We start from the raw sequence: 25,518 nt of genomic DNA, 5'->3' as shown, positions 1-25,518 counted from the left end.
CTATTAATCAAAATCCACTTAAACAAGTTATAAATTAAGTTTAAGGGCTAAATTGTAATTTAGCCAATTTTTTTACCAACTCGAAACATAACAAAATTACCCGAGTAATTATGTTAATTTAGATTATAAAAATATCGTTTACAAGTATCACTTATAAATTATAACGAAATCCAAGGTATTATCAAATCAATAGGTAAAGTTTAACTTAAGGAATTTATTTGATTTAGGCAAAACAATTGAGTGATCAAAGGAGTCTTTTCACCATCTTCCTCCTTTCAAAACAAAAGAAACCCGCCAACCTTAAACAACCAATTCACCATTTTTATGTTTCTGAAACTAAGTTCATTCATCAATCTTATCAAAACCAAAGCAACCTAATAGCCATAAATCAATCCAAATCAACATAACACAATTGCTACACACCCATAATCATCAAACACGAAGAACAAAACAAACGTTTACTGCCGACCCCAAACTCTCAATACGAAAATGGAAAATGGATTGATAACTCCACGAAATCATAAACTAACAAATAACTCAAGAGATATATAAGCCAACAATCAAATCCATGGCCAAAGGAAAGCAAAATGGTTCGGCAGAAACCAGAAAACTAAAACAGAAAATATAAAGCTTTAAAACGGAAACCGTAGGGCGATTGAAACGAGATCGATTACGTACCGTTTAGCAAAACCGAGATAGAGAAACGTAGGGAATTGAGTCTAGAACGTCTGAGATCAAACGGTTTTGATTTCGACCTAGAAACGAATGAGAACGACTCAATTAACTGAAAGTCGTTCAAGAGCAAAATCTGGAAATCAAAAGAACCAGAAAACTTACCGAACAACGATCTTTGGAAGATGATAACAGCTTCGATATACAGCGAAATAACAAGAGGAAAACGGCTAGGGTTTCAGTGATGAGTGGTGAAGATTTTCTGTTTAGAAGTCGAGCTGATATAACGAGAGGAAGTAGGTCGAAAACAGGTTGGAAGTGGGCCTGATGGGAGGGTTCACGAGAATGGCCTGGTCTCGAACGAGACCAGGCCTGCAGATGGATTCTCGTTCGAGAATCCTTGGATTCTCGAACGAGAATCAACGTTTTTCTCAGGTCTCAATTGAGACCTGAGTCAAACGAAAGTGGTTCAACCACTTCGGTTGAACCACAACCCAAAGAAGGAATATTTTTTTTTTTAAAACCGAACCAAAGATGAATCGAACCACAATAATCTACGAAACTACAAATAACCCTCAAAACACATCCGGAACCACGTCGGAGATTAACAAAATAAATTCAAAATTTTACGGGATATTACATTCTCCCCAACTAATTAAAAATTCGTCCTCGAATTTAACACGGTAAGTAAAAACACATCAGAATAACACGTAACACAAGTATAAACTATAAAAGTCACATAAATCAAGATATCGTACCTCACGGAAAAAGAAAAGGATAGCGACTCCGCATATCCAACTCGGTCTCCCAAGTACACTCCTCTACAGAATGATTGCGCCAGAGAACTTTGACCATCGGAATCTCCTTGTTCCGCAATTTACGCACTTGCGTATCAACAATCTCAACTGGCTGCTCCTCATAGGACAGCTCCTGGTCAATCTCAACACTCTGGGGTACAATCACGTGCGAAGGATCAGAAACGCACTTTCTCAACATAGAAACGTGAAACACCGGATGTACTAACAACATGTCTGGCGGTAGAACCAGACGATAAGCCACAGCTCCAATCCTCTCCGAAATCTCATAAGGACCAACATACCTCGGTGCCAACTTTCCCTTGACACCAAAACGAACCACGCCTTTCATAGGCGAAACCCGAAGAAATACGAAATCACCAACCTGGAACTCAATGTCTTTCCTCTTCGGATCAGCATAACTCTTATGCTGACTAAAAGCAGTCTCTAACCTCCGCTTAATCAACGGTACCTTCTCTGAGGTAATCTGAATAATCTCTGCTCCCGAGAGTTTACGCTCTCCGACCTCCTCCCAACAGATAGGAGATCTACACTTGCGCCCGTACAAAGCCTCATACGGCGCCATCTCGATACTCGCGTGGTAACTGTTGTTATAAGAAAACTCAATCAACGGCAAATGAGTATCCCAGCTACCCTGAAAATCGAGAACACACATCCTGAGCATATCCTCCAACGTCTGAATAGTCCTCTCAGACTGACCGTCAGTCTGAGGGTGAAAAGCTGTACTGAAATCCAACCAAGAACCCAAGGATTCCTGTAACGCTTTCCAGAACCTCAAAGTAAACACAGAACCTCTGTCTGAAACAATAGAAACCGGTACACCATGCAGACTGACAATCCTGTCGATGTACAACTGAGCCAACCTCGAAGCGGTATACGAAACCTTAATCGGAAGGAAATGAGCTGACTTGGTCATACGGTCAACTATAACCCAAATGGAATCGTACCCCTGTCGAGTACGTGGCAAACCAACCACAAAATCCATAGCAATCCGCTCCCATTTCCACTCTGGAATAGGTAGTGGCTGCAGATAGCCAAAAGGTCTCTGATGCTCCAGCTTCACCTGCTGGCAAGTCAGGCACTTAGAAACATACTCAGCGACATCCTTCTTCATCCCGCTCCACCAGTAGGTACCTTTAAGATCATGGTACATCTTAGTAGAACCCGGATGAACACTATAAGCAGACTTGTGCGCTTCTTCCAGAATCTGGTCTCTCAAACCATCTGAATCCGGAACACACAATCTCGAACCATGTCTCAGAACTCCATCCACAAAAGTAAACTCAGAATTCCCATCCTGCTGAACCTCCTCAATAATCCGTTTCAACTGTGGATCCTCAGCTTGTAAAGCTTTGATCCGATCAATCAAAACAGGTTGCACTTGTAACTGTGCTAACAAACAACCAGCCTGAGAAATCTGTAAACCATAGCCCGAAGCTATCAAACTGTGCCACTCTCTAACCATGGGTCTACGCCCAATCTCAGAAATATGAGCCAAGCTGCCCGAAGACTTGCGACTCAACGCATCGGCTACCACATTAGCCTTACCAGGATGGTATTGAATGGTACAGTCGTAGTCTTTCAGCAACTCTAGCCACCTCCTCTGCCTCAAGTTCAATTCTCTCTGATCAAAGATATATTTCAGACTCTTATGATCAGTGAAAATCTCACAAGTAGCACCATACAAATAATGCCTCCAGATTTTCAGCGCAAAAACCACAGCTGCCAACTCTAAATCATGAGTAGGGTAATTCACCTCATGCTTCTTCAACTGTCTGGAAGCATAGGCAATCACCTGTCCATGTTGCATCAGAACGCAACCCAAACCAATCCGAGACGCATCACAATACACTGTGAACCCATCAATGCCAGAAGGCAATGCCAAAACCGGAGCTGTAGTCAAAATCTCTTTGAGCTTCTCAAAGCTCGCCTCGCACTTGTCAGTCCACTCAAACTTGACACCCTTCTGTGTCAGTTTAGTCAAAGGTGCAGATATTCTGGAGAAATCTTGCACGAACCGACGATAGTAGCCAGCTAAACCCAGAAAACTTCTAATCTCGGTAACTGACCTTGGCCTTTGCCAATCCATGACCGCCTCAATCTTCTTCGGATCAACCTTGATCCCATCTTTCGACACCACGTGTCCTAGAAAGGTAACCTGATCCAACCAGAACTCACATTTTGAGAACTTAGCATACAACTGATGCTCACGCAACGTCTGTAGTATAGTCCTCAAATGGTAAGCATGCTCCTCCTCACTCCGAGAATAGATCAAAATGTCATCAATGAAGAAGATAACAAATTGATCCAAAAACGGCTTGAACACTCTGTTCATCATATCCATAAACGCTGCTGGTGCGTTCGTCAGACCAAAGGACATAACCAGAAACTCAAAATGTCCATAACGAGTCCGAAAAGCAGTCTTAGGCACATCTGCATCACGGATCCGTAGCTGATGATACCCAGACCTCAAATCAATCTTGGAAAAACACTTCGCACCCTGCAACTGGTCAAACAGATCATCGATGCGAGGAAGAGGATATCTGTTCTTGACAGTAGCCTTATTCAACTGTCTGTAGTCGATACACAGCCGAAAGGAACTGTCTTTCTTCTTTACAAACAGAACTGGAGCACCCCACGGAGAAGTACTCGGTCTGATGAACCCGCTATCCAACAACTCTTGTAACTGGTCCTTCAACTCCTTCAGCTCTGCAGGAGCCATCCGATACGGCGGTATCGAAATCGGAGCTGTACCAGAAACCACATCAATGCAAAACTCAATATCAAGATCAGGTGGTAATCCAGGCAATTCCTCTGGAAACACATCAGTGAACTCATTCACTATCGGAACACTATGCATATCACCACTACTAGTCTCCAAATCACGAACCACAACAAGAAAACCCTGGCAACCCTTGCCTAACATCCGCTTCGCCTTGATGGCGGAAATCAGATTCTTAGGTGTCTCTGCCTTTTCTCCCTGAAAGGAAAAAGGTAGATCACCTGGAATCCTGAACTCGACTGACTTCCCTCGACAGTCAATAGAAGCATAATGGCGTGACAACCAGTACATCCCCAAGATAACATCAAAAGAAAGAACGTCAAGTACAATCAAATCAGCACATAATTCTCTACCCTGAATAACCACTGGACACGAAGGATAAACAACGTCCACTACTACACCTTCAGACATAGGTGTAGACACAGCTAGAGGTTCACTCAAAACAGATGGTGCCATACCCAATTTTCCAGCAAAACATGTAGATACAAACGAATGGGTTGCACCCGCATCAAATAACACTAAAGCATCTATAAAAGAAATCGGAATGGTACCTTGCACCACCGCATTTGATGCACGCGCATCCTGAGGAGTAAGTGCGAACACTCTGGCCTGACCCTGCGGCTGCTGCTGCGAACTCTGTCCGGTACCATAACCGTTGGAACCTCTACCGCCGTTACCACGGCCACCAAAACCTCTGCCACCAGAACCACGGCCCCGCTGGCCACCAAAAGATGCTGCAGGTTGAGAGTACCCTACAGACTGTGTAAACGCAGGTCTCTGCTGCTGATAAGATGACTGCGCCACACTGGAGTTAGACATCTGCTGCCCAGATGTCGGACACTCCCTAGAAAAATGACCCGGCTGGCCACAAGTGAAACAACCTCCAGGAGCTAACTGGCACTGACCATAATGCCTACGTCTGCAATTCTGGCAGAACGGAATGTTCGATCCACCACTGTACCCGCGTCCTGAACCACGGTTACTCCCACCGCTGCTAGAGCTGTACGGAGTACTCCTAGCACTATGCCTCCCTTTGTTGTGAGTCCGTCGACTCCCCCTGTTGGCCTGAGAAGAGCCACTGTAGAAATTCCCACTACTATGCTGCACTGGGGCCTGTTGCCCCCCACTAGGAAGATCACTCTTTCCATTTTGATTCTGGAAAGGGTCAGAGATCGTTCCAAACTGAACCATCGAATTCTCCATCCGTCGCGCACTATCCACTAACCGGGCAAACTCCATGTTTGTCCCTATCAGCAAAGGGAGAAACTCCGAGCCTAAACCCCTAACATAACGGTCGTTCACTCGCTCTTGATCACCCTGTAGATCTGTAGCAAACCGCCCCAAACGTACAAACTCAGTAGTGTAGTCTGTCACTAATCTATCCCCCTTCTTCAAATTTAGCAGCTTTTCTCTGAAACTCTCAGTAACAGAGAAGGGTAGATAGTAACCTCTGAACCTGATCACAAAATCAGCCCAAGACAAGGTATCCATAACTGGTCTGATGTTATCGCGATACCAGTCCTTAGCTGGACCCTTCAGCGACATCTCCACAAGCATCACTGATTGACGATCAGAAGCTTGAATCCTCTGACTGTTGTACTCAAATTCCTCCAAAAAGTCAAGAGCATCCCCAGTACTATCAAAAGAAGTCGGATTCAACTTCAAGTAGGTCATCACCAACTCTCTGTCTGTTGGAATATGACAAACACCAGCAAGTCCACCAATACCAGCTACAGCACCAACCTGAGGTTGCTGTTGCTGCGCTAACTGACCCAGTATATTACACTGATTCTGCAGTAGAGCCTGATTGTTCTGCATCTCGACGACGCCAGCCAAGAAGGTAGTGAAGTCGAACGCTTGCATATTTGGTGCTTGTTGCACCTCTGGTGCCTGCTGCACATTCGGTGCCTGAACACCTGCTGCACCGCGTCCTCTAGCTCCACCTCTACCAGCACCAGCTCCTCTGCCTCTACCAGCACCTCTACCTCTGCCAGCACCTCCACCTCGACCACGTCCAGCATTAGCCTGAACTGGTGGTACGTTCTGATCGACTTCCATGGAAATCGCATCATCAGCCACAACTTCTTGCTCTGCCGCAGCACGAGCACGAGTACGAATAGCGTTGTTCATATCCTAAGGATTGAACAAGAACAATTTAAATACACAGATATTTCATACCCAAGTATGAACAAAACAAGCAACATATAGGATTCCCCAAGAAATCAACAGGAAAAACTATTCACCCAAGTGAAATAAAATTAACATTTAACGGCATCAAATCAACATACAATGACTGACTCGACGCAATCCTATTGGTGTAGGCAGAATGTTTTTAAAATCAAAAGATGACGTTTTTAAAGACATGACAGAATCCTATATCCGCAGTAGTTCCTAAGATACAACCATACTTAACAGAGTAAACACATAGCAAGCAATGGCCTTGGTTTGAAACCAAAGCTCTGATACCAAGTTTGTCACGACCCATTTTCATGAATCGCGACCGGCGCTAGGGTATGGGTAATGTAGTACCGAAACCCGTAGCTAGCCTTTCATTTAACACATAAACACACAAACCTGCAGAAAACCAATGCTCGGGGGCAACCGAGACTTCAGCCTAAATCTAGCAGATATAATATACAACAATTAATATAACATGCTTATTCAATTCTGAGTCTAAAATAGTCATAACGTAAATAATCCGAAATAAATACATAACATGCCAGAGCAATATAACCAGTCAGACCAATCCGACAAACAACTGTAACAATAATAAAGACGTCTAGTCAACTACTGCGGTCTAAGAATAAAATAGTTTGACAGTTTATCAAAATAAATGGAACCTCCGAGGAAAAGTAAATGCGGAGATCACCAGACTCTCTCAGATCATAACCCTGGGAAAAATTGGGAAAACAACGGGGTCAGATATACTGAGATAAGTTCATACCACTATTTACATTTATTAAGTGGAAAACCTTTAAAACGTTTAAAACATTTAATAACGATATTACAGATAATAGTTGGAACCCTAATCCACAATTCTAAATAATAATCATAATCCAATAGGTCTGGTCCCGAGAGCTGAGCTACACCGAGTTACCACTGACCACACTTATACCAGAGTCCCGAGAGCTGAGCTACACCGAGTTACTCTACCTGGTCCCGAGAGCTATGCTCACACCGAGTTACCACATTTCCATATATACCTTACCCAGATCAATACCGGTGCGCACGCAGTCCTAATGATGCCCATTAGGTAGCATGTTCCAACTAAGAGCCATAATATAAAAACAGTTCGAAATATACGTACAGTATATATATTTAATATTAAAATAACAATTTACTTAATAAAGCGGTAAATAGTAAATATAAACTCACTGCTTGCTAATCCGCGTGAAATACCGGCAAGCAACTAACTCTGGTTCGCCTCTGAAGCACGAACAGTAGACGAGTCTAGACAAAATAAAATAATTATTAAAAACAGACCCTAACTCTAGAGAGTACTAGACACCACATAAGACTAGCACAATTAACACGTAGTAAATAAACAATCCAAAGTAACACAAATATATCCAAAAGGTAAATAAGCCCAATTAATATAAGTCTATTGAGTTCCCGCTTAAAATCCAATATATAAATATTATTTAATAACTTTAAATAATAAATAATTTCCAAATAGTGGGTTAGCCGAGTTATCACTAACTGCCAAGCTAACTTCACTTGTCGGATGACCCAAGTCTAATCCGACTCAAAACGTTTATCAAATATAAACCCGAGTTTATATACATAAAACAATTTAACAAAATAAAATCCATTTAAAAAGCGGAACTCAATAACTTCAATTCTAAGTAACCCAAGTTACAAATCAAAACTTAGTCATTTTAAGTGAATAAAAGTTTTAGGGACTAAATTGTACTTTAGCCAATCAGGCACTAAACTGTACTTTTGCCAAAAAGATATTTAAAATCAATTTAATCCCTTTTGTTTATAATCAAAACCAAATACTAAGCTATTAATCAAAATCCACTTAAACAAGTTATAAATTAAGTTTAAGGGCTAAATTGTAATTTAGCCAATTTTTTTACCAACTCGAAACATAACAAAATTACCCGAGTAATTATGTTAATTTAGATTATAAAAATATCGTTTACAAGTATCACTTATAAATTATAACGAAATCCAAGGTATTATCAAATCAATAGGTAAAGTTTAACTTAAGGAATTTATTTGATTTAGGCAAAACAATTGAGTGATCAAAGGAGTCTTTTCACCATCTTCCTCCTTTCAAAACAAAAGAAACCCGCCAACCTTAAACAACCAATTCACCATTTTTATGTTTCTGAAACTAAGTTCATTCATCAATCTTATCAAAACCAAAGCAACCTAATAGCCATAAATCAATCCAAATCAACATAACACAATTGCTACACACCCATAATCATCAAACACGAAGAACAAAACAAACGTTTACTGCCGACCCCAAACTCTCAATACGAAAATGGAAAATGGATTGATAACTCCACGAAATCATAAACTAACAAATAACTCAAGAGATATATAAGCCAACAATCAAATCCATGGCCAAAGGAAAGCAAAATGGTTCGGCAGAAACCAGAAAACTAAAACAGAAAATATAAAGCTTTAAAACGGAAACCGTACGGCGATTGAAACGAGATCGATTACGTACCGTTTAGCAAAACCGAGATAGAGAAACGTAGGGAATTGAGTCTAGAACGTCTGAGATCAAACGGTTTTGATTTCGACCTAGAAACGAATGAGAACGACTCAATTAACTGAAAGTCGTTCAAGAGCAAAATCTGGAAATCAAAAGAACCAGAAAACTTACCGAACAGCGATCTTTGGAAGATGATAACAGCTTCGATATACAGCGAAATAACAAGAGGAAAACGGCTAGGGTTTCAGTGATGAGTGGTGAAGATTTTCTGTTTAGAAGTCGAGCTGATATAACGAGAGGAAGTAGGTCGAAAACAGGTTGGAAGTGGGCCTGATGGGAGGGTTCACGAGAATGGCCTGGTCTCGAACGAGACCAGGCCTGCAGATGGATTCTCGTTCGAGAATCCTTGGATTCTCGAACGAGAATCAACGTTTTTCTCAGGTCTCAATTGAGACCTGAGTCAAACGAAAGTGGTTCAACCACTTCGGTTGAACCACAACCCAAAGAAGGAATATTTTTTTTTTTAAAACCGAACCAAAGATGAATCGAACCACAATAATCTACGAAACTACAAATACCCCTCAAAACACATCCGGAACCACGTCGGAAATTAACAAAATAAATTCAAAATTTTACGGGATATTACACTCGGCCTCGCATTAGAAATAAGAACGGAAATCCTAAGGATCTATAGCGACTCCCAGCTGGTGGTAAATCAGGTCAAGGGAGAGTATCAAGCCAAATAAACAGGGATTATCGAATATCTGGGACAAGTCATGACACAGCTCCAACAGCTGGAAGCACAAGGAGGACAATGGGAAATCATTCAAATCCCAAGAGAGGAAAACACCGAAGCCGACGCCATCGCCATCGCCAAATCAGCATCAGAACTCGGAGATCTATTCACTAAAATGCAGTTAAAAGAAATTCTCGAATCACCAAGCACCAGAAAAGCAGAAGTCATGGCAATCGAAGAGGCCGACTCCTGGATGACCCCATTGATCAAATATCTAGACCACGGCGAATTACCAACAGACAAAATCGAAGCCATCCGCACCATCAGAAAATCTACCAACTACTCATTTCACAACGGAGTTCTTTACCGAACCTCCTTGACTCATCCATGGTCTAGGTGCATCTCGCCCCAGACAGGAGAATCCATCTTAAAAGAAATCCACGAAGAAATATGCGGAGCACACGAAGGAGCAGTCACCATAGCAAGAAAAACAATACTCCAAGGATACTACTAGCCGACCATCAAAGAAGATGCGAAAACATTAGTCAAGAAATGTGATAAATGCCAAAGACACGACAATATCAGTCGTGTACCAGAAGTACCTCAAGGATCAATGGAGAGCCCTTGGCCGTTCGCCACATGGGGGATTGATATAGTTGGACGGTTTGAAACGGGAAAACATCAATTGAAATTCCTAATCGTCGCAATAGAGCACTTCACAAAATGGGTAGAGGTAGCGCCAGTCGCAACCATCACTGCAGCCAGAGTAGAGGAATTCTTCAAGAACGAAGTAATATGCCGATTTGGCATACCCCACACTGTAATAGCAGACAACAGAAAACAATTCAATTACAAGCGGTTCAAGGCATTTTGCAAAGGACTGATGATCAATTTGAAATTTACTTCGGTGGCGCACCCTCAAACAAACGGAATGACGGAAGTCACCAACCGAACCATAGCACAAGGAATAAAAAAGAGGCTTTCTCAGTATAAGGAGAACTGGGCAGAAGAATTATACAGCGTTCTGTGGGCATACAGAACAACTCCTAGAAAAGGAACTGGCGAAACACCCTTCAGACTCGCCTACAGTACTGAAGCGGTGATTCCGGTAGAAATTGGCATACCCAGTATCAGGGTGAACTATCTAGAAGAAGAAACTAACGAGGCTAGAACAAGGCTGTGTCTAGACCTACTAGAGGAAAGGAGGGATGAAGCGGCGGTCCGAGCCGCCACATACAAGAAGCAAGCTGCAAGATACCATAACAAGAGAATGAATTCAAGAGAATTTCAAAAAGGCGATCTGGTCTTACGAAACGCGGAAGTTGGCAGAGGAAACGCAGGAGTAAAGAAAATGCAAGCTAATTGGGAAGGCCCCTACATTGTAGAAGAAGCTACTGGCAAGGGCGCATATAAACTAAAGACAATAACTGGGTCCATGATACCCAGATATTGGAATGTAGAGCACCTGAGAAAGTATTATCAATAGATTAATTCATGGCATGTACTTATTTCCATTTTTGAAATAAAAGGGCGATTTGGCGATAAGATGTAAATTTTATAGGCTCGCTCGAGACCTAATATATACAATTTAACAAGAATCGTTCGAATCTTAGTTAAAAACAATTTAGACTCGTCTGAGTCAAATAAATAAAAGGATCCATTCAGACCTACAAATAAATCACACCAGCAGAAGTTTAGATTAACTTCTCAAAATAACAAACGAGTTTCGATTAACTCTACAACTAAAGAAAAGCAATGGTCAAAAGATCATTATATTCACAAAGGAAAATTACAAAGGATCCGCCTACGATCCAATACAAAAGCAAAAATACAAAAAGCAAAAATACAAAAAGCAAAAAATACAAAAAGAAGAAAATAAAAATTAAGCTTTCTTCAAAGCATCTTGCTTCTGCTTATCAAGCTTCGCCTTCACCTCCTTCGCCAAAGAAGCAGGATCCAACTGATTGACTCCAGAAAGATCGACGCCAGGATTCTGCTCCCGCAGCTTTGCCCCGATCGCCAACCGGTATTGAGTCATGACTTGGGAATAAAAGCTCCCAGAGTCACCCAAGCGCCGGCGGAGACGCCCCTCTTCTTTCTTCAGATCATCCCTTTCCTTAGAGAGAGCATCTGAAGAAGACTTTAGAGACTCGACTTCATCGGATAAAGTTCGAACCCGAGCCTCTAAGGCGGAAATCTCTCGAGTCTTGGCAGATACGGAGGACCTCAGCTGTTGGATCAGACCAGTCGCCTCGCCAGCTTCCTCCTCCATCTTTTGTTTTTCGGAGAGCCAGGATTCAGAATCCTTCTGAAGCTTCTTCAGTTGATCCACTGCATCCCTTCGGCGGCGCTCCAAAACAGCGATGGACTGGACCACCTGCGAAATAAAGCAACAAATAAGAAAAATATAGAAGCAAATCATAATATAAAATAAAAGAAGAAAAACATAACGAAAAACCGCCAAGACAGGCGAACTCAGCCAAACTATCGCCATGTTCGCGATCAATGGACTCGATATCCTCTTTTATCATAATATTCTCCATGCAAGCATGAAAAATAGCGACGTTTGAAAGTCGAGGCGGATTTTGTGCGTCCGTCCAAGATGCAAACCGAGGTGCCTCATCGACAGACACCCCAGAAGATTTCTTCTTCTTGGGACGCTTGGAAGAAGCTCCAGCTTGGTCCTCAGCAGGAAGTTTCTTGCCGGCGGTAGGCAACTCCTTCAGAGAAGGAACTGAATCCTTCGAAGGATGCAGAGGCGACTCAGGAGTCGCAGCAGGAACCTGATCGCCAGAAGCAGGATCAAGACCCACCGAATCAGGCGACGGATTCGGCACGGCAATCGTAGAAGGATTAGGAACGCCGCTAGTGACCTCGCCCATATCTACAGTCATATCGACATGAAAATTATCAAGCAAATGTTCAAGAGAAGTCGACATCCTACAAAACAAAAACATAACAGCAAAAGTTAGAAAAATACCTTCTAAGGGAAGACCCGCCAAAAGTATTTCACGGCGACTTAAATATCGTTCTAAAAGAACGCTGTACTTGGGCTTATCAAAGCGACAATCAGACAACAAGGACACGGCGAAGTCCCTTTCCCCATCAGTCAGATCAGGTACATCAGAAAGCGAAACCTTATTAGAAGTAAAACTCCGCGGAAAAGAAGAAAAAGAGGAATGTTGAACCAAGAAAAACTTAGGGGTCCAACCTTTCAAAGAAGACGGAAGACTAAAAAGAGACCGATTCGGTCGACCACCAGCAAAAATAAATTCCTCTCCCTTTCGGCGGGAGAAAACATAAAAATAATTAAAAAGAGCAAGCGAAGGCTCCTGCATCCGAACCCTACACGATTCCATAAATGAACAAAGAAGGCGAATGGCGTTCGGATGAAGTTGACCCAAAGGAATACCTAAATTATGACAGACCTCTACGATTAAAGATTCTAAGGGAAACCTAGGACCCGCTAAAAGCTTCTCATGAAAAATTACTATCTTGGAAGACGAATCAGTGCTATAATTCGCCCGATACAGTTTTCCAGGCCTTAGAATAACATATGACCCAGGAAAACTAAATTCCTCGGCATAGCCAAGTATCTGTTCTCTTGACAAGGAGCTCCGGGTATATTCTAGCTCGTCACGAGCACCCTTCGCCCCCTCGGTTACTTCTGACATTTTAAAAATTTTAAAATGGGGGGAAAACACGGAATGATAGTGAAATTAAAATTATAAAAGATCAAAAGAGAGAAAAAGACGAAGAACAAGAAGAACAAGAAGAACAAAATCAAAACTGCAAAGAACTACCAAGAAATCAAATTAGCGAAAAGGTAAAATACCTCGCAAGCAAGTACGCAGGATCGAAAGAAAGATAAGGAGCAACTTGAAAACGAGGAATCTTGAAAGCAGAAGAAGGAAACCCACAGAAAGCTTGAAGAAATTTGTTTTAGCAGTTGCAGAAAGAGCAAAGATGGAAGAAGAAGGAAAATGAGCAATTATATAGCCTAAACCGAAGAAACTGAAAAGACGAGATCCCATAATTACAAATAAGGACCAACTAATAGCGCACGAAGACACTTGTCCTTCATCCAGTCACAACCCTCTACTGATAGACGACGCGTGGCAAACGCGGAATCTTACTAAAGAAGAAACGTCGCCCACAGACATATGAAACGACTCGCCCGGAATACAAAGCGACTCGCCCGTATAAGGGGACTCAGCTCCAAAAGAGCTAAAATCCACTAAGGCATAAATGCCAAACTACTTCAGCTCACTTGCGGGGGGGCTAATGATGGATACCGAATCCCATAGTAAAAATAATGGAGCCGAGTCACAGGAGATCCACTCTCAGGTGATACCGGACTTCCCCTAAAGATCCGAAGATATGAAGGATACGCCAAATCCCTTAAGATTCGGTGATATGCTAATAAAGACCGAATCCCACATGATCCGCCCAAAGCGCGTCAGGTCCGGGATTCGGCTAATCGACTAAGAATGGAAGTATTGTCCTATTCGGACACAAACGCTATATATGGAAGGATAAGCTCTACTTTAGGAAGATAAGAATATTTTGGAAGACGTTCCTAAATAGGACTCTTATCAGATTAAGGTAGATCACGACTAATCAGGAGAATCCCTACGATATCGCCGAATCCCTACAAAGTAGGATTCACCTGCCTAATACGACTCTACTAGGTATATTCGACTACTATAAAAGGAGCACGAGGTATGCCTAGAATCACAATTACATTCATATACACAAAACGCTGCTCAACGCTCTAAACTGACTTTAGCATCGGAGAGTTAATCGGACAACCACCGCCCGGTTAGCTTCTACCTTGTTTTGCAGGTCTTACTCACCGGTTCAGAAGGCAGACTCCATCAATAATGATATGATAATATTATGATAATGATAATGCTATGATAAGCAGATGATAATTGTGTGATAATGTAAATATACTGTGATAATATTATGATAATCCTATCTAACTCTATTATCATCAGAAGATTATAGGATGAAACAATTATGATAATGTAATGATAAAGTCATGAATAATTTGATTATAAGTATTATTTGCTTACCAGCTGCGTCATGCGTTGAAGCTGAAAAAAGAGTACCTCCATATGGTCCTTTCAAAAAGGTTCCATCCACAATCATAATAGGAATACAGTGATTCCATCCACTTATTGATGCCTTCAGTGACATGAAAGCATAGAGAAATGAATTATTCTCATCTTTTTTCAACATTACAATTGAACCTGGATTTGTTTGTTGTATCATGTAAAAGTATCTTGGTAGTTGAGCAAATGAATTTTCTGGTTTTCCTCTTAGAAGCTCCATTGCTATTTCTCTACATTTCCATGCCTTCCAGTAATCCAACTTAATGCGATAATCATTTCTCATATCTCTGATTATGTCATTAGGTGTATAAATTGTCTTGACATCCAACAAATTTGGTTTTATGATTTTTGCTATTGTTCTTGAGCTGACATATTTGTTTTTCCCCATTCTAACCTCCAATGAACATGTATGACTATTACTGAATGTTCGCACCTGAAACATTTTGGTATGTCCAATTCTTGATGCATAAAATTTCCATTCACAATAATCATCGATGCATTTTAACCGGTACTGTCTTGTGCAGGATTTTACAACCTGTATCATTTATGATATGTGTATGATAATTAGTGATATGATAATAGAAAAGATAAACAGATTATTGTATTTAAAAAAAAGATTAAAATAAAAGGATATAATATAATATTACATTGTATTGAAAATGGTCTGCTAATCCATACAGACTCATATCTGTTATTAGTGTCTCTTTGTCTATGAATATCCATCCTTCTTCTATTTTCTGATTTACTTGTATGTTTGGAGCAATATCTTCTTCAAAATCATGTTCAGGAAGATTTTCTTGAAGGTCGCATAGGAGGTTTGCATATTCAATCATATTCATATTTGTGTTAGATATTTCTTTTGATCCATATGACTGATCATAGAGCAGTGATGTATTGTCTTCATAAACAAAACTTGAACTGTTTTCTTTGTTTGCAGCTGATGATGATGATGACTCCATTAACTGCCTAGATTCTATTTTATTAATAACAACACAAATTGGATATTTTGTGAAATTATTTTCATTCTTCTTTAACTCTAAATAGAATCTGAGACTTCCTTCGTCTTCAATTTTCATTGGAGGATAATTGTCACGTATCAGAAATTTTATATCTAACTGTACTGCACTATCTCGTAGAAGCAAACGTTGATATACTATTTCATAAAAATCTTTGAATGTGCAGTCCATTTCCAATAAAAGTCCTGTTATTTGGAAGTCAATAAACCTTCCTTCCTCATTCTATTGTCCATTATGTTGCATTAAGACTTGAATATTTTCCATTTTCTGCATGTTATAAAAAATATGATTAGCTTATGATAAATATATGATAAGAATATGATAATCATACTTTTTTATCATCAAGCTAAAACAGTTATCACCAAGGTATTCTATCAGCAGATTATCATCATATTATCATCATAATATTTTAACACATATTCTTTATGATAAATATATGATAAGAATATGATAAGCTGAGTCTAAAGCAGTTATCACCAAGGTATCATTAGATTATTATATCATCACAAATAACTTAAGATACAAGTTATATTACATATACTTCCATGATAACAGCTCATTGTAGCAGTTATTACCAATGTATGATAAGAATATGATAATCATACTCTTTTATCATCAAGCTAAAGAAGTTATCACCAATGTATTCTATCAGCAGATTATCATCATATTATCATCATAATATTTTAACACATATTCTTTATGATAAATATATGATAAGCTGAGTCTAAAGCAGTTATCACCAAGGTATCATTAGATTATTATATCATCACAAATAACTTAAGATACAAGTTATATTACATATACTTCCATGATAACAGCTCATTGTAGCAGTTATCACCAATGTATGATAAGAATATGATAATCATACTCTTTTATCATCAAGCTAAAGCAGTTATCACCAATGTATTCTACCAGCAGATTATCATCATATTATCATCATAATATTTTAACACATATTCTTTTATGATAAATATATGATACGAATATGATAAGCTGAGTCTAAAGCAGTTATCACCAAGGTATCATCAGATTATTATATCATCACAAATAACTTAAGATACAAGTTATATTACATATACTTCCATGATAACAGCTAATTGTAGCAGTTATCACCAATGTATTAGCACATTATCATCATATTACCATCATACTACTAAATCATCATACTAATAAAACATTTAGAATCAGCAGTTATCACCAATGTTATCAATTTTATCATAATATTATCATATTGTCATCATATCTCACTCTAATTCTCATGCAGTTATCACCACATTATAATCGTGTTATCATAGATAAATTCAGATAGAAGCTTTGAGAACATTATCATCATGTTTTCACATATACTTCCATGATAACAGCTCAGTGTAATTATACAGCAGTTATCATCAAGGTATCAGCACATTATCATCATATTATGAAAAATACATTCAGATAGGAGCTTTTGAGCACATTATCATCATTTAGAATCAGCAGTTATCACCAATGTTATCAATTTTATCATAATATTATCATATTGTCATCATATCTCACTCTAATTCTCATGCAGTTATCACCACATTATAATCGTGTTATCATAGATAAATTCAGATAGAAGCTTTGAGAACATTCAAGGAATATTTGTACACACATACGCGGCATTGCTCCGTCAGGCTTTCGCCCATTGCGGAACTTTCGAACACAAACAATATCTATTCGAACATCATGTTTTCACATATACTTCCATGATAACAGCTCAGTGTAATTATACAACAGTTATCATCAAGGTATCAGCACATTATCATCATATTATGAAAAATACATTCAGATAGGAGCTTTTGAGCACATTATCATCATGTTATCACAAATACATTCAGATAGAAGTATTATTACATATAATTACATGATAACATCTAACTTTAATTCTCAGGCAGTTATCATCAAGGTATGAGTAAATTATCATCATATTATCATAAATACATTTAGATACAAGTTTTATTACATATACTTCCATGATAACATCTAACTTTAATTCTCAGCCAGTTATCACCAAAGTATCAATACATTATCATAATAATCTTAATACGTATATTATAATGATAACAGCTTATTTATTTTTTGAAAATTACCTTGAGATCGCGAACTTGAAATCGAGAGCTTGAAATCGAGAGCTTGAAATCGAGAGCTCGAAATCGCGAACTTGAAATCGCGAACTTGAAATCGAGAGCTTGAAGACGAGCTTTCAGAGAGTGAAATTTGAAGAGAGAGAAAAAGAAGTCTCGTTGTTGTGAGTGAATTAGTCAGCTGGGAGAAAGGTAATCATTATATACGAAGAGTAAATTCCTAAATAAAAAGATGCGGAGAGTAAAAAGTCAAAAGTAATATATTTTTGAGGTAATTTCAATATCTTTTCCGTGTTGAGGTATTTTATCATATTATTTCTCATTTTAGGTAAGAAAATTAGGAAACATACTCTCTTTTTATAAATATTTACAGATTATACCTCAGTGATTAAAAGATACTGAAATTACTCTCTATTTTATGGACATATCTATCTTTACCTACATGGGCGGTTTTTTTATTTTAATGACCCAACCCATTTATGTTTATACTCCCAGTTTTCAAATATTTACGTTTTTACTCCGTGAGCAGTTATCACTCTTCCCTCTCTTTTCTTTCATTCTCTTTCCTGTTCTCGCTTTATTACCGTTTCTTCGTCTTCCATTTTCTTCTTTTCTTCATCGATTTTGATTCTTCGTTTCTGGTTCTCATTGATATATCAGTGTTTTCTGAATCTTATCAGTGCGTTTGGTGAGTAATGTTTACATTTTTCAATTAATTTGTCTGTAATCGTTTTTTAGGTTTTTTAGGCATTTTTTTTTATTTTTTATTTAAATTTCTGAATTGTTTGTTCATATTTGTTGATTTTCTCTTTGTATTGTGTTGATTATAACTGATTTGTGTTTTATTTTCAGTTAATCTGACATCATGAGTGATCCCGATTTGAATAAAACAGTAAGTCAAATCATTAGACAAATGAAAAGGCCTGTCACTGTTGATAATGAAGTGGAGAATGTCGCTAATTCTCCAGTTCGAAAAAGTTTAAGAATCAAAATGTTACATGCAGATGAAGTTCCTGTTTGTAAGACTGAGAAAAAATCAAGAATGAAGAGGAGAGCAGTTAAAAATCTGTATGTGGTAAAAGGAAAGCAGAACCTGTTGTGGTTAAAAGAGACATTAAGATGAGAAGGCTTGTAAGTGATAATCTGAATAAAAATGATTCTATTCAGGTATAAAATTGTATTTAAGTTGTGATACTTTTATGATAATGTTGTTTATATTAGTTGATAATATGATGATATTATAATATTTTGTTTTGTTAGTCGATTGTAGTAATATTACTATCTATTTTTTGTTTTTATTTTTTTATTTAATAACATAATTTTTATGATAATTGTATGATAATGTAAAAATAATACGTTTTTTTGATTTTTGATTGATAATCAGATTTGTTATGTTAATATCATTTTGTATGATAATGATATGATTATACATGTTTTACTCTAAGTACAGTTTTTCATTTTGTTATATAAGTTGATGATACTGTTATGATAATATGTGTTTTCTGGTATAGTTTTTTGATTTATAAAAATGATAATCTAATTATAATTTTATGATAATGTAAATATAATATGATACATTTGGAATTTTTGATAAAGTTTCTATTTATACTTTGTTTCTACTGCTTATGATATTATCATTAGTATGATAATATGATGATATCGTTGATAATTTTAATTTATTTTGTAGTATTTATATGTTAAGTTTTTAAATGATACCTCTATGATAATATATATATATAATATATATATATATATATATATATATATATATATTATAATGATAATATTTTTTATATAATAACTGTATGATAACTGTATAATAATATAAATATCGTACTATATACTATGATAAATGTATGATAATGTGATCATTATAGACCTGTATTGTTATGATTATACTATGATAATGTAACTGACCTGTGAATGTATTATTTGTTTATTGCAGAACTTTGCTCTTTTAATTGCTCTGAATCTCCAGTTTGTTGGAAAAGTTGGCAAGGCTTGTTCTTTTGATGTGATAACAAATATTAAATCGAAGCTTAGTTCTGATCAGCTGTCTACATTTAAGAGCAGTAGGTTTGGTTTGTATTTGTATATTGGAAAGGATGTATTGAGTCTTAGGCTTATACATTCCATACTGCTAAGGGAAGTCCATCATCCAAATATTGATGAGCTGTGGTTTTACTATGGTGGGCAAAACTTGCGTTTCAGTTTGTATGAGTTTGGATTGGTGAGCGGTCTTGTGTGCGGTGGGGACGAGTCTAGGTTTTCTGACTATTCCACTGGTGGAACTTTTTTTGATAATTTTTTTAATGATGATATTAAGATTAGTCGTTCTGTTATTGAATCGAAATTTAAAGATGCGGTGTGGGAGAATGATGATGATGCTGTAAAGTTCGCGAAGCTGTATTTTGTTCAGTGTTTTATGTTGGGTAGCCTTGATAATACATTGATCGACAGCCGATTTATTCATCTACTGGACTGCCCTGATTTTGATGATTTTCCATGGGGAAAATATTCTTTTGATTTATTTGTTCAGTCTACCAAGAACAAGCTTTGGACCTTTCTGCAGGCATCAAAACAAGCTACATTTTATCGATTGTATGGCTTTCCCTATGCCATTCAATTTTGGTTCTATGAAACTCTGACTACTGTGCCTGCTTTTTTGTGTTCGTTGAATAATGCTGCTGCGTATCCTCGGTTTATGCGTTGGAGTCCGAAGGATATGAGAAAGATTCAAAACTTTGATTTCAAAGTTTTTGATGATCCAAATGAAAAGGTATAAATATCTTGTTTTATTATAATTTTGATTAATTTTGTGTACTGTTAGTTAGTGATTTTTTTATTGTATATTGTAGGTTATATCAAGTTCAAACATTAAAGCCACTGTTTATGAATTAAGTGAAAATATTGTGTCTGGACTGAATGATCAAGATTCTGTCTTTAAAGAAGAGGAAGCTGCTGCTGTTAATACTGAGGGTGATAATATTTTGGAAGTGGCGAAGTCTGCTTCCATGAAGTTTGTTAATGAATTGAAAGATTTGGTCTTTGATAGTGGTATTGAGTATTCTGATATGGAGTTAGGTGTCAGAAAACAGATTTATGATTGCATAGAGAGTTTTGAAACTAATCAATTAGCTGATATTTTCAATGATAAATCTGTAAAGGTACGTGCTTATGCGTTTTTTTAAATGATAAATGTATGATAATATTATGTTTTCATTTAAATATAACTTTAACAAGTTTTTTCATTTTATGTGTAGTCTGATAATGTTGATAGTGAGGTTCACTCTTCTGATGGTCATGAAGAAGACAATTCTTCCGATGAAGAGACTGAAAGTTGCAATTATGCTGAAGAAAAGATTAGAAATACTAAATCTGTCGATGATGAGAGGGAAGATGCTTAGTCTGCTGAGGATGTGACTATATTGGCTGAGGATGTGACTACATTGGCTGAGGAAGAGGTTAAAAATGATAAACCTGCTGAAGATGTGACTAAAATGGCTGAGGAAGAGAGTAAAATGAGAAGTCTGCTGAGGACAAGTTTGAAAATGATGATTCTGCTGAGTATTCTAGTAGAAATGAGAAAGATTATGGTGATGAGAGTAACAATGATACTTCTTCTGATGAATACATCGAACATGAAAGTGAGAATGTGCAGAAAGTTTATTATTCAGAGAGCGGAAAGGTAAATTTTATGTTTTTTTCATTATTTTATCAGTATATTATCATTATAATAACATGATAATAACATGATAATATCTGATAATAACATGATAATATTATGATCATATAATGATAATGTCTTACAGTGTTAATAAGTTTATGATAATATGATTATGATAATACCATGATAATATGATAATAATGTTTGTTTGATTAATATTTTTATTGTTTTGTTTCTGATTACAGACTATTGTTAAATCCAATGCTGAGCATGTTTCTGATTTTGAGATTGCATTATATTATCATGATAATATCATGATAATAACATGATAATATCATGATCATATAATGATAATGTCTTATAGTGTTAATAAGTTTATGATAATATGATTATGATAATACCATGATAATATGATAATAATGTTTGTTTGATTAATTTTTTTATTGTTTTGTCTCTGATTACAGACTATTGTTAAATCCAATGCTGAGCATGTTTCTGATTTTGAGATTGCAAAGGTATATTTATTTTTTTATTTTTTGTTAGTTTAGTTTATGTTAAATATATGATAAGTGTATCGTTTTTTCATGATATTATGATGATAATGTTTGTTAGCTTGATCTTTTTGCTATTATGTGTCTGTTTACAGATTGATGCTGATGTTAATTATCATATGCAACCTGTTGCTGATGATCAAGCCAACGCTGAGCACGTTGCTGTACTAGAGAGCAGAATTGTAAATTTTTTATTTTAATCTTGTGTTTTTAATATTCGTTTTAGTGTTGTTGTTATTATTATGATGCTGCTGTTTGTTTCACATTGCAATAAATTGTCTGTTTTATAGATTGATGCTGAGGGTAATGATCAGATCAAACCTGCTGTTGATGATAAATTGAATGAAGAGCACGTTTCTGCATTAGAGAGTGCGAAGGTAATTTTTTCTATGGACATATAATGTGATGATAATATGATAATATATTATAATACAAGAGTATTTTAGATGATAAATGTATGATAATATAATGTGTTGATAATATGATGATAATATTATTATATTTTAGGTGATACTGTTATTTGTTCAATATTTTTGATAAATTATGTCTGTGTACAGATTGATTCTGAGGTTAATGATGGAGTCACACCTGTTTCTGGTGATGTTGTGTCTATTCCTACGTGTAGTAGAGGTGTGAGTAAGGTTTATGGAAAACAGCCTGGATTTGAATTGTTTGTGGAACAAGATTGTTATTTTGATGAAGTTGGTGATCAATCCGGCTTTGATTTAGTTGGTAGAGGAATTGAAGTGGGATTAAAAGATTCTTGTACTAAGGTATAATCATGTTATATAAATTTCTGATAATGTTTATTATGACTGTTTTATTTGATATAATAATATGATGATAATATGATGATAATAATATTTTTGTGATTTTACAGAATGTCAATAAGGATGCATCTGAAGTTGATACTTCTAAACCAACCATGTTAGATCAATTGATGCAAGATGAAGTTGATAAGCTTGCTGATGTTTGTAGCGATGAGTTTTTGCTAACTCCGGTTGATGCTAATTCTGAAAAGGTTGATTTGGTTGTTCCTTCTAATAAGATTCCTTTAGAGAAGGTAAATGAATCTGATGAGATAGCTGATCTTGCTGCTGCGGAGTCAGATGTATCAAATATTGTTGCTTCGTTGTCTGTTTATATTCCAACTGAGGTATTTATAAAATGAATTTAGTTTTGTTAGTTTATTTTTGTTTTTGTTAAGTTGTGTTTTTACTGTGTGTTCTGTTATTTATGTAGGAAAAGTTGAATGAATCGGCTGTTTTAGCTGTAAAGCCTGTTTCACCTAAAATCGCAGATAAAAATGACGACACAGTTCCTGTTGCAAAAAGTAGACCAAAAGTAATATATTTTATTTTGTTACAACTATTTAATTATGACATTCTTTTTATTTATTTTATTTATAATTTATTACTGTTTATTGGAACAGCTTGTTTTTAAAAGGAAAGCAGTTCAGGTTGATATACCAGCTGAATTTGCATTGATTGAGCGAATAAGGAATTTAGACTCGGCAGAGAAAGTTAAATCAATGGGGCTGACTTTTACAAATCATTGTCCTTTGTTGATGGAAAGTGTTCATGATATGTGCAACCAATTTTGGCTTTCTGAGTTTAATGACTGGATTGAAACTAACACGTATAGGAGAAAACATCCAACGTAAGTTTTTTTTGTTATCATGTTTTCATTTGTTTAATTGCTTTAAACACTAACTTTGTATTTTCCAGCAATGAAATTTACTATCCAAGAGAAAAGATATTACGCCCAGGATTTAGGCTTGGTGGAGAGGAAATTACTATAAAAGATTTCTTCCATATTTTGAATACACCTGGTGGTTATTTGGAATCGAGTGTAAGTAACATTTATTCAACTTATTATTATTTGCATATATTTGATAACTACATGATAATTTTATGATTGGGTTATGATAATGTAATATATTTGGTGAATTCAAACATTATTATGTTTATTTGATAATATGATGATAATGTTCTGATACTAAATATTTTTATGATTTTATTATTAATATTATCATACTTCTGTTTTATGATAAGTTTATGATAATATCATGATAATGTTATAATTGGGTTATGATAATGTAATATATTTGGTGAATTCAATCATTATTATGTTTATTGATAATATGGTGATAAGGTTATGATACTAAATATTTTTTATGATTTTATTGTTAATATTATTATACTTCTGTTTTATGATAATATTACTTATAGGTTTATGATAATATCATGTTAAGGAATATGTACTGTTATTAAGTTTTATGATATTGTTATTATTATCTTTATATTCAATTTGTTTGTTTTTTTTTGTTTCAGCATATTGATTGTCTGTTTACGTACCTGCGAAAGAAGTGTATTTTTCTGAACAACAGCTATAGTGTTTGTGGAAATTGGTTTGATCAGTATGTGCAGAATGGATATCGACTCTACCTCGAGAATCAAAATGTCACTGATCTGCCTCAGTTTGATGCAATATATACTTTTATAGTTGGAGAGGATGGACTTTATAAGAGAGCATGGGGCGATCTGAAGTTCATACTTTTTCAGTTCATCTTAAAATTGATGGCGAATTTAAAGATCATTTTATTCTTGCCAAGCTGAGTTTTGATGAAAGATGCTTCTATGTGTATAATTCTTCTAGGAATCTGCTATATGATGAGCCTTTACGCGAAGCTATGACTGCATATTCAACGTTACTGCCATTAATTTTGAACTATGTTGGATTTTACGATCGTACTGATATCAACTTCAACTCAGTTCATTATGTTGGCAAGAAAACAACTGATCCATTTGCTGTAGCTTTTATGGATGACCTTCCTGTTCAAGAAAATTCGTAAGATTCTTTGATTTTTAAGTTCTGTTTTGTTTTGTATTTATTAAGTTTAATTAGATACTTATATTGTGTTTTAAAATACATGCAGAGATTGTGGTGTGTATGCTACTGCTTTTGCCGAATATTTGATTGAAGGGAAGCGTATTCCGAAGGCTCTTCGTATTAAACAAATATGTAACAGATATGCAGTTAATCTGTTCATGTATGTTAGGTGGAAGAACAAGAGTGGTTATGTATCTGATTGAATTGTAATTTTTGTTTTTGTTGTACATTTGTTGATTTGTTTTTACAGTTTTAGTAATGTTTGACAATTTTTTTTTTGGTAAATACTATTAAGGAAGGATTTGATTTTATTATGATATGATAAGTGTATGATAATTATATTTTTCTTATCTGACTACTTTCATGATAGTTATATGATAATATGAAGTACAGTGATCACGCATATATTATAATTAGTATATTTGAACCTGCAATTATTGTTTTTACAGATTATTATATGCTAAGGATGTGATACAAGAGATTTGAATGAAGTGAA

At 36.5% G+C, this 25,518-nt stretch overlaps 1 protein-coding gene across 1 annotated transcript; it reads left to right on the top strand.

Annotated features, from left to right (window-relative positions):
- The first annotated feature begins 18,825 nt into the window (after nucleotides 1–18,825).
- On the top strand, nucleotides 18,826–25,225 carry LOC126668359 (uncharacterized). The gene is made up of 17 exons (XM_050361566.2): nucleotides 18,826–18,980; nucleotides 19,022–19,079; nucleotides 19,858–20,691; nucleotides 20,771–21,079; nucleotides 21,176–21,318; nucleotides 21,489–21,600; nucleotides 22,044–22,094; nucleotides 22,226–22,312; nucleotides 22,421–22,507; nucleotides 22,688–22,903; nucleotides 23,011–23,286; nucleotides 23,373–23,474; nucleotides 23,563–23,789; nucleotides 23,858–23,981; nucleotides 24,464–24,678; nucleotides 24,789–24,980; nucleotides 25,069–25,225. The coding sequence occupies exons 1-17, from the start codon at nucleotides 18,826–18,828 to the stop codon at nucleotides 25,223–25,225; spliced, it is 3,345 nt and encodes a 1,114-aa protein (XP_050217523.2).
- The last annotated feature ends 293 nt before the right edge of the window (nucleotides 25,226–25,518 follow it).

The sequence above is a fragment of the Mercurialis annua genome, linkage group LG1-X (genome assembly GCF_937616625.2).
Source record: "Mercurialis annua linkage group LG1-X, ddMerAnnu1.2, whole genome shotgun sequence".
Classification (NCBI taxonomy): Eukaryota; Viridiplantae; Streptophyta; class Magnoliopsida; order Malpighiales; family Euphorbiaceae; genus Mercurialis; species Mercurialis annua.
This window is presented reverse-complemented; position numbering and strand designations above follow the sequence as displayed.